We start from the raw sequence: 12418 nt of genomic DNA, 5'->3' as shown, positions 1-12418 counted from the left end.
GTCTTGCTACAATGTACTTACTGTATAACAACAAACAAGGGATGGGGAACTAAAGGTACATTTAAAATACTCAATTACTATAAATACAATTTGCTGGAGAAAAAGGAACGGTAATAATGGGATTATAATTCTATTAGCACTTGTCTAAATAGTTGCAACTTGACTAAACATCTCTAATTATTTGTAAAAAAAAAAAAAAAAAAGACTAAATTAATGCATTCTATTCAAATTTGAAGCAAAAAAAAAAAAAAAAAGGAATACAGACTACGGAGTACACACTGCCTGAACATATACAGTACAAAGATTTTTTTTTTTTTTTTTGATGTGGTGTTTTGTGCATGGAATGCTATAAAACGTCCATTTGGGGGAATAATTGGAAGACTTAATGCAGAAAGTAATGTGCTGCGATATGAGTAGAAATTGTGTGTCTGTGTACTGCCCCCGCCCCTTTTAAGATCTATTTCTTCGCAACAAGCAGCGTATGGTAGAGCGGTTTGATGACAATATGCAGATAGAGGGAGCTGTCAATCAGGTAGTCGGACACGCGGCGCTGCAGGTCGGCGCCCGCCAGGAAGTCTCCCACCTCCTCGGTGCTTTGGTGGAAGTTGTAGACGTGGCGGACCACCACCTTGCCCTGCTGCCTCGCCATCACGATCACCGTCTTCTGGAAGCTGACCCCGGCGAAGTCCGGGCTGGACGTGGCCGGCGTGACGATGATCCGGGGCCGCCCCCCGTCGGTGCGGGTGGGCTGCATGGCGCCCATCTCGCCGTAGGTGGACCTGGCGCTGAGGGGCAGCCAGCGAGGCGAGAAGAGCGAATTCCAGGTCACCCGCTTGCCGGCGTCGTGGCCGCTCGGGCCCAGCTGGGTCTGGAAGCTGAAGCTGCGGTCGTCGCGCGTCGGGTTGTTGATGATCCACGGGGAGCCCCAGGACGGGGACAGGTAGTTGCGGGGCGTGAAGATGCTGCAGTTGACGTCAAAGTATTTGGCCAAGGTGACGGGGGACGCCGAGTGGAACTGGAAGGCCAGGTACAGGAGATCCCGGATGGACTCGTAATACTTCTGCATGAGCGGGGACTGCTTCTGGAGCCGGAAGAGGTACTGAGGCGGAATCATGCCGTAGCGGACCGACCTCAGGGCCGTCTCCGTCGTCTTGCCCCCGGGCCGGTTCCGCTCGATCCACGCCTCCAGGGCTTCGTAGAGCTCCAGCTCGCTCTGCACGATGAGATCCGAACGCTGGAGCAAGGACAGGAGCAGCTCCTCGTTGACGGAGACCCATTCCTGACTCCGCAGCACCGACGACAGGTTCCACGAGAGGTACTGCAGGCAGCCGTCCCGCAGGGCCGCGTCCCCCGTTTGCAGCGCGTAGTTGTACCAGCCCACCACGTGGCCCGTCGGGGAGTCGCTGGACAGGTGTTGGGTCATGTACTGGCTCAGGCCCTGCTGCAAGCTCCACACGTGGTACTTGCTTGCCAGCTTGTGCAGGGAAATGGCCTGGTCCAGTCGCACGGACACGTCACCGCAGTACAAGTACCTGCAAAAGCAACGACGGCGTCGGAAAAGGACTCTCGACGTTTCGCATCCGAGTCACCCCCAAAACCCCACGCGGTCCTGTTTTAGACTGCGAGCCACAAACGAAAGCGGAAAACTGCAACAGAACTTCTGGAAGCGCGCTGCGCACAAACCCTAACCCTAACCTGTTTAAGCGTTTGTTATGAAATAAGGTTTCGTTTTAGGAATAAGCCGTGTGTTTATTGCGCGGAGACAGGTGCGGGTGTACTCATGTTCCACGCCGCCTGTACATTGGGGTTCAACCCGGTGACCCGACCTCAGATAACCGGTAGAAGATGAATATATGGATAGTTGAAGCCTCAAAGTGCTTTGAATTGACCGTAAAGGACGCGTGTAAGCGGCCCACCTCACCTGATGAACTTGTCGAAGACGGCGGCGCAGTCGGGCGCCTCCGTCAGCGTCACGGCGCTGCCGTTGCGGTCGAGAAGCAGCTCGCGTAAGACGTCACTCTGCATGCCGAGCACCAGGCCGTGGGCCTGTATCACCTTCACCTCGTCCGTGCCGGCCGTGTGCACGCGGAGGACGACGTCGCTGCCGTCCCCCGCCGCCAGCAGGCCCTCCATCTGCTGCACCAGGCTCATGGAGTGATTCAGGACCGTGGCCCCCGAGTCCGGCGGCGCGTCCGGCTTCAGGGGCGCTGCAGAGACAGCGAAAATACTTTGGTACTCTTCTGAAAAACTCCCGAGACGCGTTCCTGAATACATTAGACGTGTTTGACGAACAATTACATAGTACTCGGGTTCGGTTTGCGCCGAGTGACGCACTTTGCAATCTGGTTTGAGTTGCCAGTAGCCGACTATATTCGAATTTTCACACGTTGACGTCAGCGGCCATCCGGCGCAATCGCCAGTTACTTCGTTATCATTACGAGGCCCAACCACTGATCCAAAAAAAAAAAAAAAAAACACTGGATGGCGCATACACATCGAGCGGTATGTCGATTGGTTGAAGCCATTGGCCGCCATCTTGGTACTCCCACAACGTGTGGAGGACACGGTTGACAGGTTGGATTATGGCGGGGTTTTCCCTCAAACTTTGGCATGTAGAATTAAAATTGATCATGTGAGCTTGAATTTTTGTCAGTTCCGGTAAAATGAAGGATTTTGAATTGGACTTGGTAAGCCAAAAATGGCAAAGTGCAAAGGAAAGCGATTGAACACCGTGACTAGCAAGAAAGCTTGCATATTACACAGGGCCCGATTTAACTTTTCCCAAAATACACTCAATCATCATAACATCGCAAAAAACTAATCATTTCTTATCGTAAAAAGGTGACATTTTAAGTTAGGAAAATACATGCTTAACGGATTGTTCATTTGTTGTCTCCGTGACGTCCGATTTCAGACAGAACACTTCAACTCGTTTCCTCGAATTTGAAAATCAAATTCAATTTGCAGAGTTCTGTATTGTGACATTAATCCAAAATTCCACAGAAAATGTGTTTTCTCGATTATCCACTGATGAAGTTTGGGAAAATACTTTTTCGCGAAAAACCGTCGGCCTCTAAAGGTCAAGCACAGAGTCAACAGTGAACAACAACCAGAAACAAAACTTTGTTCAAGTGAATTGAGCTCATCAGAAATAAATAAAAAAAAAAACCTTTACAAACAAACTTGAACAATGTCAAAGTAAATCTTTCTAACTTACCTGTGGAACGTTTTCTCACAGCCACGAAACTGGCGATTAACGCACAGGTCGGGACGCTTGCTTTGGGAGCATCAAGATGGCGGATGGCGACTTCAGTTTTGCTAGCCAATGAGCCATCCAGTCTTTTCTTTTTTTTTTTTTTTTAGATCAGTGGACCCAACCGAGCCTGTTAACTCGCGAGCCAGCGCTTCCGGTGGAGAAGCGGAACGCCAGGAGACGGCCCAGTGGGACGTATTCCTGAAGCTGCCATATTTTTGTGGCTGACACGTGTCACGCTTGCTCACAACACTCTTCACTGTAATGTGTCAAAGTTATGTTTATTTTCACATGACAAGGACTGAGATCATTTTCCCAGGTACGTGCTTGACTTGAGTATTTATAATTCCAATTAATTTTTACCTTTATAATCCAACATTTGAAAACAGATGTGTTATTTCTAGTCCTTGCTTTGTTAAAATAGACTTGCTATTTTGTTTGAAACCTCTGCAGATTAAAATATAAATAAACAGAGGTAGTCGACCACAGTTAGGATTTTGATTGGCTGAGAAAGTGTTGTGTGGAAATAAGTTTGGGTGACTTTTTTGTGCTGTACTTTAAGGAGTTGAATCGGTACAGTAATTCTAATTTAGCCAGTTTTTTTTTTGTTTTTGTTTTTACGGAAGTTTCTATACTTTATTCCAAAGTGTGAGCACTTTGGCGCCGCTAGGAAAAGAGAGCTGGAGGAACGTAGACATATTTCATTCATCAGCGAGGATTTCATCTGTGGCTGTAGTTTTTTTTTTTTCCCCCCATATTTCCACCCAAATTAAAAAAAAAAAAAAAAACAGACAACTCACACACAAAGGTTTGAAAAAGAAAAGATTCATCGCTGGCTCCTGGCAATGCTTCACAAGTATTCATCAAAGCACAAAGACAATCGTTGCGCTCCAGTAGCAAAATAAATCATCCATCCATCCATTTTTTTTTTTTTTTTAATGCTTGTCCTTATTAAGGTCACGGGTGAGCCGGAGCCAATCCCAGCTGACTTGGGCTCGAAGGCGGCTCACAAACTGGGCTCACATTCACACCTATGTGTGTGTGTGTGTGTGGGGGGGGGGGGTCGGTCTTAACTCCACATTGGGAAGGGCTAAGATTCGAACCCGGAACCTCTCGACGGTGAGGACGATGTGATAAACGCCAAAACTAAAATGCGTCATCCCGAGAAGAGTTGAACCAAATAATAAAATTAAACAAGTGGCAAGCAAGCAGATGCGCAAGGGAAATGATTGGAATTGGATTTCCAGCCAATTAGGCACCTCCTGCGCACGCCTCCGTCGTGTCATTACGATTCGTGCAGCGTTTGCCAAGAAATTAAGGAAAATGTGATGAGACGACAGGCGACGTGGATTCATTGCAAGCCTTTCGCGACGGGCCATTGTCACTCGTTGCTGGGCAGGATTCACGGGGCACGCGTCTGGACCCGCCAGATGCGATAAAGCGAGTGTGGCCGTGTAGTCTCGGAAACAAAAGTGCAGCGGACGGGGGGGGGAAAAAAAACGACGGCGAGAACCGACAGTCCAACTCAAAGAGTGGCGCCTTGAGACACGCGTGACTCGACTTACGCGCTTTTCGAGGTACGAGCAGTTCGTGACGACACCGCTGGCTCAAAGCCAAATCGGATGAATTACGACAAACGAATCCAAAACAAATGATTTCATGTTGGAATGAGTGGACAAATTCTTGCAGTGCATTTTTCCATAAGGTGTCAAGTTGAATGAATTATTGGGGAAGCTAACAAAATAAAATTGTTTGGAACATGAGGTGATTGTTAAAAAAAAAAACTATTTGACATCGGAAGCAGCACTATAAAATATGATGAGACCTTTATTTTGCTATAGACTACAGTACAAGTAGTTTTTTTTTTTTTTATCATGGACATTAATCGTGGACAATCAGAACTCCCCACGATAGATGAAAAACCACAAAATAGCTGCCATTTATTTTATTGTTTATATACATTTGAAGCTACATGCATACTACCAATACAAACTATATATGCGAGGTTCTGAAATTTGTCTTCCTCATATTCTAACTGCAGTATTTGTGACTGGCCTGGCCTTTTATGAGTTAGCGAATGAGAGTGTAGCGTCAGCTGTTGTTGGCCGAGGATAACGTCTGGCAGGTAAACCGCTAGCTAGCCTGCGTGTTTGGTACCTCCGGGACAAGATAATACGTTTATTTTCTGTTCCGTAAAGCGATTTCAAAGTGTCCCAGCTGCGTCTTTCCGTGACCACCTGTGGACAAACTGTAAATTGTTGGAACGAGTGGTGGCAGGCGATGTGAAATTAGCGAGCGATGTTGACTTTACCGCAAACGGGTCGTCGTGTAAGCCGCTTCTGCTTTACAATTGACAAATTACACGTTAGATTCTTCTTTTTTTAAGGGCAACATAAATGCAAACTTTGGACTTTCTCGGTGTTTTACGCACTCTTTCCCCACACTTATTGCGACGTAAATTTGTCGTAACATTACTTCTTCTTTTTCTTTCGACTTGTCCCGTTAGGGGTCGCCACAGCCTGTCATCTTTCTCAATCTAATCTCGTGAATCTTCCTCTCTGACACCTCCTCCCTCACGACATCCATCAACCTTTTCCTTGGTCTTCCTCTCGCTCTCTCTCTTCCTCGGTAGCTCCATCCTTACCATCTTCCTACCGATCTACTCCCTCTCTCGCCTCTGGACATGTTCAAACCGTCTAAGTCTGCACTCTCGAACCTGGTCTCCAAAACATCCAACTTTGGCTGTCCCTCTAACGAGCTCATTTCTAACCCTATCCAACCTGCTCATTCCCGAGCGAGAACTTCAACATCTTCATTTCTGCCACCTCCAGTTCTGCTTCCTGTCCACCGTCTCTAATCCGTCCATCATGGCCGGCGGCCTCAACGCCGTTTTATAAACGTTGCCCTTCATCCTAGCGGCGACTCTTCTGTCACATAGAACACCAGACACCGTCCGCCAGCTGTTCCGACCCGCTTGGACCGGTTTCTTCAGTTCGTTACCACACTCGCCATTGCTCTGGATCGTTGTCCTCGAGTATTTGAAGTCGTCCACCCTCGCTATCTACTCCGTGTGGACAAATGAACCCCCCCCCCAAATCCTGGAATGGAACGAAAAGTCTGCGTGAGGAAATTAAATCTGTACGATTTCAAAACGTGAACCGCGACTGTACATCTAACGCGAGAAATATCTTCAGGACTGCGCTCCAGTAATATCACCTACTTCCACGTTACTCCACGCCCTTCGTAAATTCATTTTCACACCAATGTCGCAGACCAAGGCGCAACTCTTCGGTGGGGCCGAAATGTCCCCTTCAGACTTCAGAATCAGACATTCAGGATGAACTTTGTGCGGACTGGTGTGTTCAAAAAAACAAATCAATAAAAAGTGTTTTTTTTTTTTCTTTTAAATTCCGCCTCCTTAATGCGTTGTTGGGTCGGCACAAAGCCAGCCAGCAAATGGACTCGCGCGTCTTGGGATAAATAGACCAGCGAGCCATCAGTCCTCTACCCCGGGGGCCGAGCACTCAAGCCTTGCCCGAGTGCCCGCCGACACGATGTGGAGAAGGGGTGGGTGGGGGGGGGGGGCACTCACAAAGGGCAACGCCACGCAAAAGATTCGAGAAAAGCAGCAAAGTCGTCATCTTACCTCCTCCAACTGGGGCGAAGTGGCTCAAGAGGACCAGGGAGGTCCAAGAGAGCCCGAGGAGGCAGGAGGGCATCATCTCGCTGGCCGGGCTCGTCTCCTCGCTGCGGCGATGTCGGCAGAGGTGCGTTACCTCCTCGTGTGTGCGCTCCCGGTCCCGCACGCTTTATGTAGGACGCCGGCCTCGCGCCGGCGCACCTCGCAAACCCCCGGCCGACGCCATCGATTGGTGGAATCTGGCAGGGGCGTTGCCATGGCGACGGCTTTGATTTTCGAATCCCTCCCCGACATCGATCACAATAGCCGGCGTCTAATGTTTTCGTGGGGGTTAGAGAGGCACTATCGACGATCGATATTCATCTTGTAATGGCGCACGCGGCGCCGCACGTACGTGGACTTTTTTTTCCCCCCCAAATAATATTTCCGGTCTCTCGTCGTTCGAGCTTTAATCACATCAGGCTCAAATACAATTAAGCCTCTAATTCGCTCAGCTGGTGGCAGTCAATCAAGTTTCATAATCCATTTATGGCCCCCCCCCCTCCTTTTTTTTTGTGGGTTGTGAAAGATTAATTACTTCTCTGATGCCACTGTTGGCTGAACTAATGAGAGGCTAATTTGATTTGCGACGGGTTTGCTCATTTGGATGGAAGCAAAACTCGGGTTTATCGTAAGCGGACGTGCCAATCACGATCGCTCGTCGTCGCTTTGGGTTTGGGTGACGTTTACGCGGCGGTGTTGACAGTGACGGATTGGATCGAGCCTCCCGCACCATGACAGCTGGGATTGGCTCAAGCGGTCCCGCGACCCTCGTGAGGATAGGCAGCTCAGAAAATGGATGGACGGACGCAAACAGTTGAGTGCTCGGAGTGCTTGCACATGCAAATGTGTGAAATGAAACCACCCCCACAGAGAGTTTCTCCAGCCGTCAAGCCGGGTGAAGATCCAAAGGCCCTTTTCAAGCCATGGCAGGGCTAAATTATGTTTTGGTGACGTTCTCGTGAGTTGTCTTCAGAAACGTCAGTATGACATTTGGGAACTGTCACATCCCGGCGGTGCAGAGGCAGACCCAAATGCAGGACTCCCGGGAAAAGGCATAATGTTCAGTGGGTTTTATTCTTAACTAAAGAAATGCACAATTACACAGACCAAGAAAGCGGGATCTAAAAAAAACGAGGGACAGGGTTCGATGACTGTGACGCTAAGTAGCGGAGTAACCCGGGATGCGGTGAAGCACACTCACTAAAACAAAGCAACGAACTGGCGGATGCCAGTGACAAAAACGCCAACTTAGATGCCTGTCTAATTACAGTCCCTCCAAAAGCTCATGACAGGAAGAGTTTTGGATTGTTGGGGGAAGAAAAAGCCTCCTTCAATTCGAGGTGGCTCTCAAATGGGACAATAAAGATCACAGTCTTTACGTGAACGGAATTACGGAGATGTAGTAAAGACAAACTGGACGTGAGTGTATTCTTCTGACCTATTGACCTCTCAAACCATTAGTCCAATCAAATGCAAATGTGCAATGTGATGGGTTTTCCAATCGGAGCAGACAACGCGCTGCTTGACTTTGTGGGTTGCGGTAAAGGCCCGTCGGCGCTGAAGAGGGGCTGGTGGGGGTGGGGCATTAAAAAAAAAAAAAAAAAAAAGCAAACACGAGACCCCAAATCCGAGCCGCCTGCAGCTACGAATAACCTGACAGGAGAGCCGGGGTGGCCTTAATGCAGACTTCTGCAACAAGACCGCACGACGGCGTGCGCATGGGAGTCGAAATATCGAGGGGGCCATTTTGCATACGTCATCTCAGCACATTTTGCACAGAAATGATGAATATCCCTTGTAAGTTTGGATTCCATTTTGGCCGTGCAGAGCCAGCATCCCGCAGGGTAATGTTGCTGTGAAATCCGGTTACCGTAATTCCCGGCCTACAGAGCGCACCTGGTAATAAGCCTCACCCGGTACATTTGTCAAGGAAATACCATTTGGTACATACATACGTAGGCCGCAGCCGTGTAAAAGCCGCAAGTGCCCACATTGAAACACGACATATTTTCAAAGAAAGACGGTACACAGAGAGTTTAACTCTAGCGCCACCACGCTAACTTTACTGTTAGCGCCAAGCTAACAGGGCCGGTTTAAAAAAAAAAACAAAAAAAAAAACATAGCGGTAAAAATCACTGCGACACAGCGCTAACAGGGCCGGTAAAAGCCAGTTCCTCGGCACGTATATTCCACCGGTCTCACGCTTACCTTTTCCGCTCGAGTGCACAAATGAGCCGAAAAGCGCGTGAAAAAAAGTCGCAGTTTATAGGCAGGAAATTACGGTAGTTTGAGTGTCATTTTATTTGGTTAACCAGCGGCAGGTGACAAAAATCACTTGTTGGAGTTCATAAAGTACAAAAAATGAGAACATCTGGACTTTATTAGTTACATTTAACCGTAGGAATAGGCTCCAGCATTCCCGCGACCCTTGTGGGGATAAGCGGCACAGAAAATGGGTGGATGGATAAATGTTTTTAAAAACTTTAGTCTTACATTATTTGATATCGTCAGTTGGACTATTTTGGCCATTTATCAGTCGTCTGATTGCGATCTCGCCTGTGGCAATGCAGTGCGACGTCCTTCATTGAGGTCAGATTGGGGATGGGCTCATATTAAGAATATGGAAAAAAAAAAAAAAAAAAGCTGGGGTAAATTTGCCAACTGGCGGAATTGTACATCGATCACCGAGCGATCGATGCGTCACGGGAGGCTCCATCACGCAGCATAAACAGAACTTTTAGTGCGGGCAAAATGCCAGCCAGCTTCGGCCCAAAACGCGTCCTCCGCCGGGGGGTGTCTGCCCTTCCCCCAAAACTCAACGGGGGGTTGGGGGCTGCTAAACATGCACATACACTTTTTAGACCCTCATTTGGGTCATATCCCCAAAAACAAAATTACTAAATAATGATACACTCATATGTACCACTTAATTTTCACGTCAATAGCAATTTGTTTAAAACACGACAGTCATTGCTATCAATGAGTATTTAATCAAAAAAAAAAAAAAATGTTGGCATGTATATTTTGTTAAATTGTTAGCATGATTTCATATTTTTTTGGTCTCTTTCAACATTCCCATATTGATTCATTTTCTATTGTTCGCACTGCCGAAATTGGAAATCACCATTAGTCACATTGAATATTGAATAATTTCAGATTGTATTTTATTTTTTTAACGTCAACGGGATGTGTATGTGGGGGAGGGGGATTAAAATACCGATATTAATAATGTTGGAGTGGCTTGCCTTTCAGCGGATCAGTTCTAACGTCCTTTTGGTTGCGTAATCCCATTTTAGCATGTCAACAAGGCTCAACGATGAGATATTTGCCCGCCAGGTGGCGCTCTAAATTAAGTGGACAATAGCAGCCTTGAAAATGGATTGATGGATGGACGGAATACAGAAGGATGACAGTGTAGTCAGAAAATAGCAACACGCACCCGCACGCATACACCATACGTATAAGTACATATGGTATATATATCTACATATACAGTGTGTACAGCAATACACCCACACACATATCCGCATAGACAAATATTGTGTATACATATTCACAAATGTACATACAGTGTTTCTCAAAAGTGAGTCCACTAGTGAAGAAATGAAACTGTTTGCAACAAAAGCGCATCACACCCCTAAGTGAAAATGTCAACATTGCGCCCAAATGACAGTGCATGTATATCCATCCATCCATCCCTTTTCTTTGACGCTTATCCTCACAAGGGTCGTGGGAATGCGAAAGCCGATCCCAGGTGTCATCGGGCAGGAGGCGGGGCGCACCCTGGACTGGTCGCCGGCCAGTCGCGGGGCATATCGAGACAAATAGTCGCACTCACATTCGCACCTTGGGGCAATTTAGAGTGTCCAATTAATGTTGCGGCCCACCCGGAGAAAAGTCACGCAGGCACGGGGAGAACATACCAACTCCACGCAGGCGGGGGCCGGAATCGAACCCGGGTCGTCAGAACTGCGAGGCCGACGCTTTACCATCTGATCCACCGTGCTGTGCATGTATATATTTAGATATATATTGCATGAAAATATTGCAGTGTATGTGTGGATTTCTGTCCACCGGATGTTTGCTTTTAGTGTATAAAACAATTTGAAAGATTCTTCTTCTCCTTCTTATGATGATTATTATGATGACAAGATTTGCACTGATGAGGTTTGCGGATGTGCCTCAGCTGAGCTCTTTCTCTTCCTCTCATCCCAAAAGCGATCTCATCGGGCTCGGAATAAAAGGCCGTTAATCAGCGTCGCGGAAACAAAGCAAAATTTGTGACCCACTCGAGAGGAGGCGGGTGGGCCTCTTTGTTTTGGACCCGTCAAGCCGCCCGCCGGCGCAACAAATGGGAGGGCCGAGCCCTAATCTGGCCGAATATGCAAAGGCGCCCACAACGAAGCGGAGGTCGGATCCGTTCGGAAGCGATTCGACTGGCTCGGGCCCGCCGGTCGGCCCGTGACACCTTGGTTCCGTGGCCGCTGGGAAGGAGTGGGCGGACCGGGGGGGACCGATGCGGGATTCCGCCGGGAGACTCGCTCAGTGAACAAGAAAATTGGTGGGATCAGCTGCCTGAGGAGCTCACGACGAAAGCTTGAAAAAAAGAGTCGACCGGGATCGTGCAGGTAGGGTGCCGAAAGTCTCTCGCTGTCCATTTTTTTTTCACGACTATACGTGTATTCATTATTCTGCATGAACGTTGTTTGAAATTAACAACGGAAACAAACGAGAAATATGTTGCGCAGGATGTGGATTTGTATGGAAGGGTATTGCTGCCACACCCACAAAAAAAAGTTGCTATCACATTATAACGTGATACGTTTCACATTATAATGTGGATTTTTCACCTTGTAACATGTTTTTCACGTTATAATGTGAATCATTTCATGTTATAACGTGAAAAGTTTCACGGTACAATGGAATTCATTTCATATTATAGTGTGAAACTTTCATGTGACAACATGATATGCTCTAGGTTATAACGTGATCCCTTTCACATTATGATGTAGAAAATACTAAAAAAATAAATTTCATGAAATGATTCACTTACATGTTCTTGCTCCATGCTTAAGAGGCAATCGCCGGGTACACCGCGACGCAGTAAAAAGCTCGCCAAATCCACGTTTTGCGCAACACTCAAGGAGAGTCCACTTCAAGGTGCGTCTTCGTGTTGCCACCTTGGAAGGATGTGAGTGACCACAGGGTCGCAACAAGTTGACGTCAACTTTTCGGGTTATAACGTACAACTTATTAGCTTTTACTGTGACGTGTTTCATGTTATAATGTGTCATGAATTATGTTATAATATGAAATGACTTGCGTCATAACATGTAATTAACCAAATTATAACATGAAATATCCACATTGTAACGGGAAACATATAATGTTATAACGTGATAGCGACTTTTTTGGGGAGGTGTGTGGCAGCAATACACTTCCGTAGATTTGTGTTTTCGTCTTTCCTGAGGAAAAACAAGTGT

General features: G+C 47.3%; 1 protein-coding gene across 1 annotated transcript; it reads right to left on the bottom strand.

Annotated features, from left to right (window-relative positions):
* Window positions 1–457: 457 nt before the first annotated feature.
* On the bottom strand, window positions 458–2309 carry btbd17b (BTB (POZ) domain containing 17b). The gene is made up of 2 exons (XM_061846393.1): window positions 1922–2309; window positions 458–1532 (listed from the first exon to the last, which is right to left on the bottom strand). The coding sequence occupies exons 1-2, from the start codon at window positions 2272–2274 to the stop codon at window positions 458–460; spliced, it is 1428 nt and encodes a 475-aa protein (XP_061702377.1). The 5' UTR covers window positions 2275–2309.
* Window positions 2310–12418: the final 10109 nt, after the last annotated feature.

Source organism: Syngnathoides biaculeatus, chromosome 16 (genome assembly GCF_019802595.1).
Source record: "Syngnathoides biaculeatus isolate LvHL_M chromosome 16, ASM1980259v1, whole genome shotgun sequence".
Taxonomy (NCBI): Eukaryota; Metazoa; Chordata; class Actinopteri; order Syngnathiformes; family Syngnathidae; genus Syngnathoides; species Syngnathoides biaculeatus.
The sequence above is the reverse complement of the archived record's forward strand: the minus strand, read 5'-3'. Positions and strand labels throughout refer to the sequence as shown.

Coding starts and splice junctions, on each gene's coding strand:
- btbd17b (XM_061846393.1), bottom strand. CDS start 2,274: ATGTATTCAGGAACGCGTCTCGGGAGTTTTTCAGAAGAGTACCAAAGT. Junction 1,533..1,921: donor GTCTTCGACAAGTTCATCAG/GTGAGGTGGGCC, acceptor TTGCTTTTGCAG/GTACTTGTACTGCGGTGACG.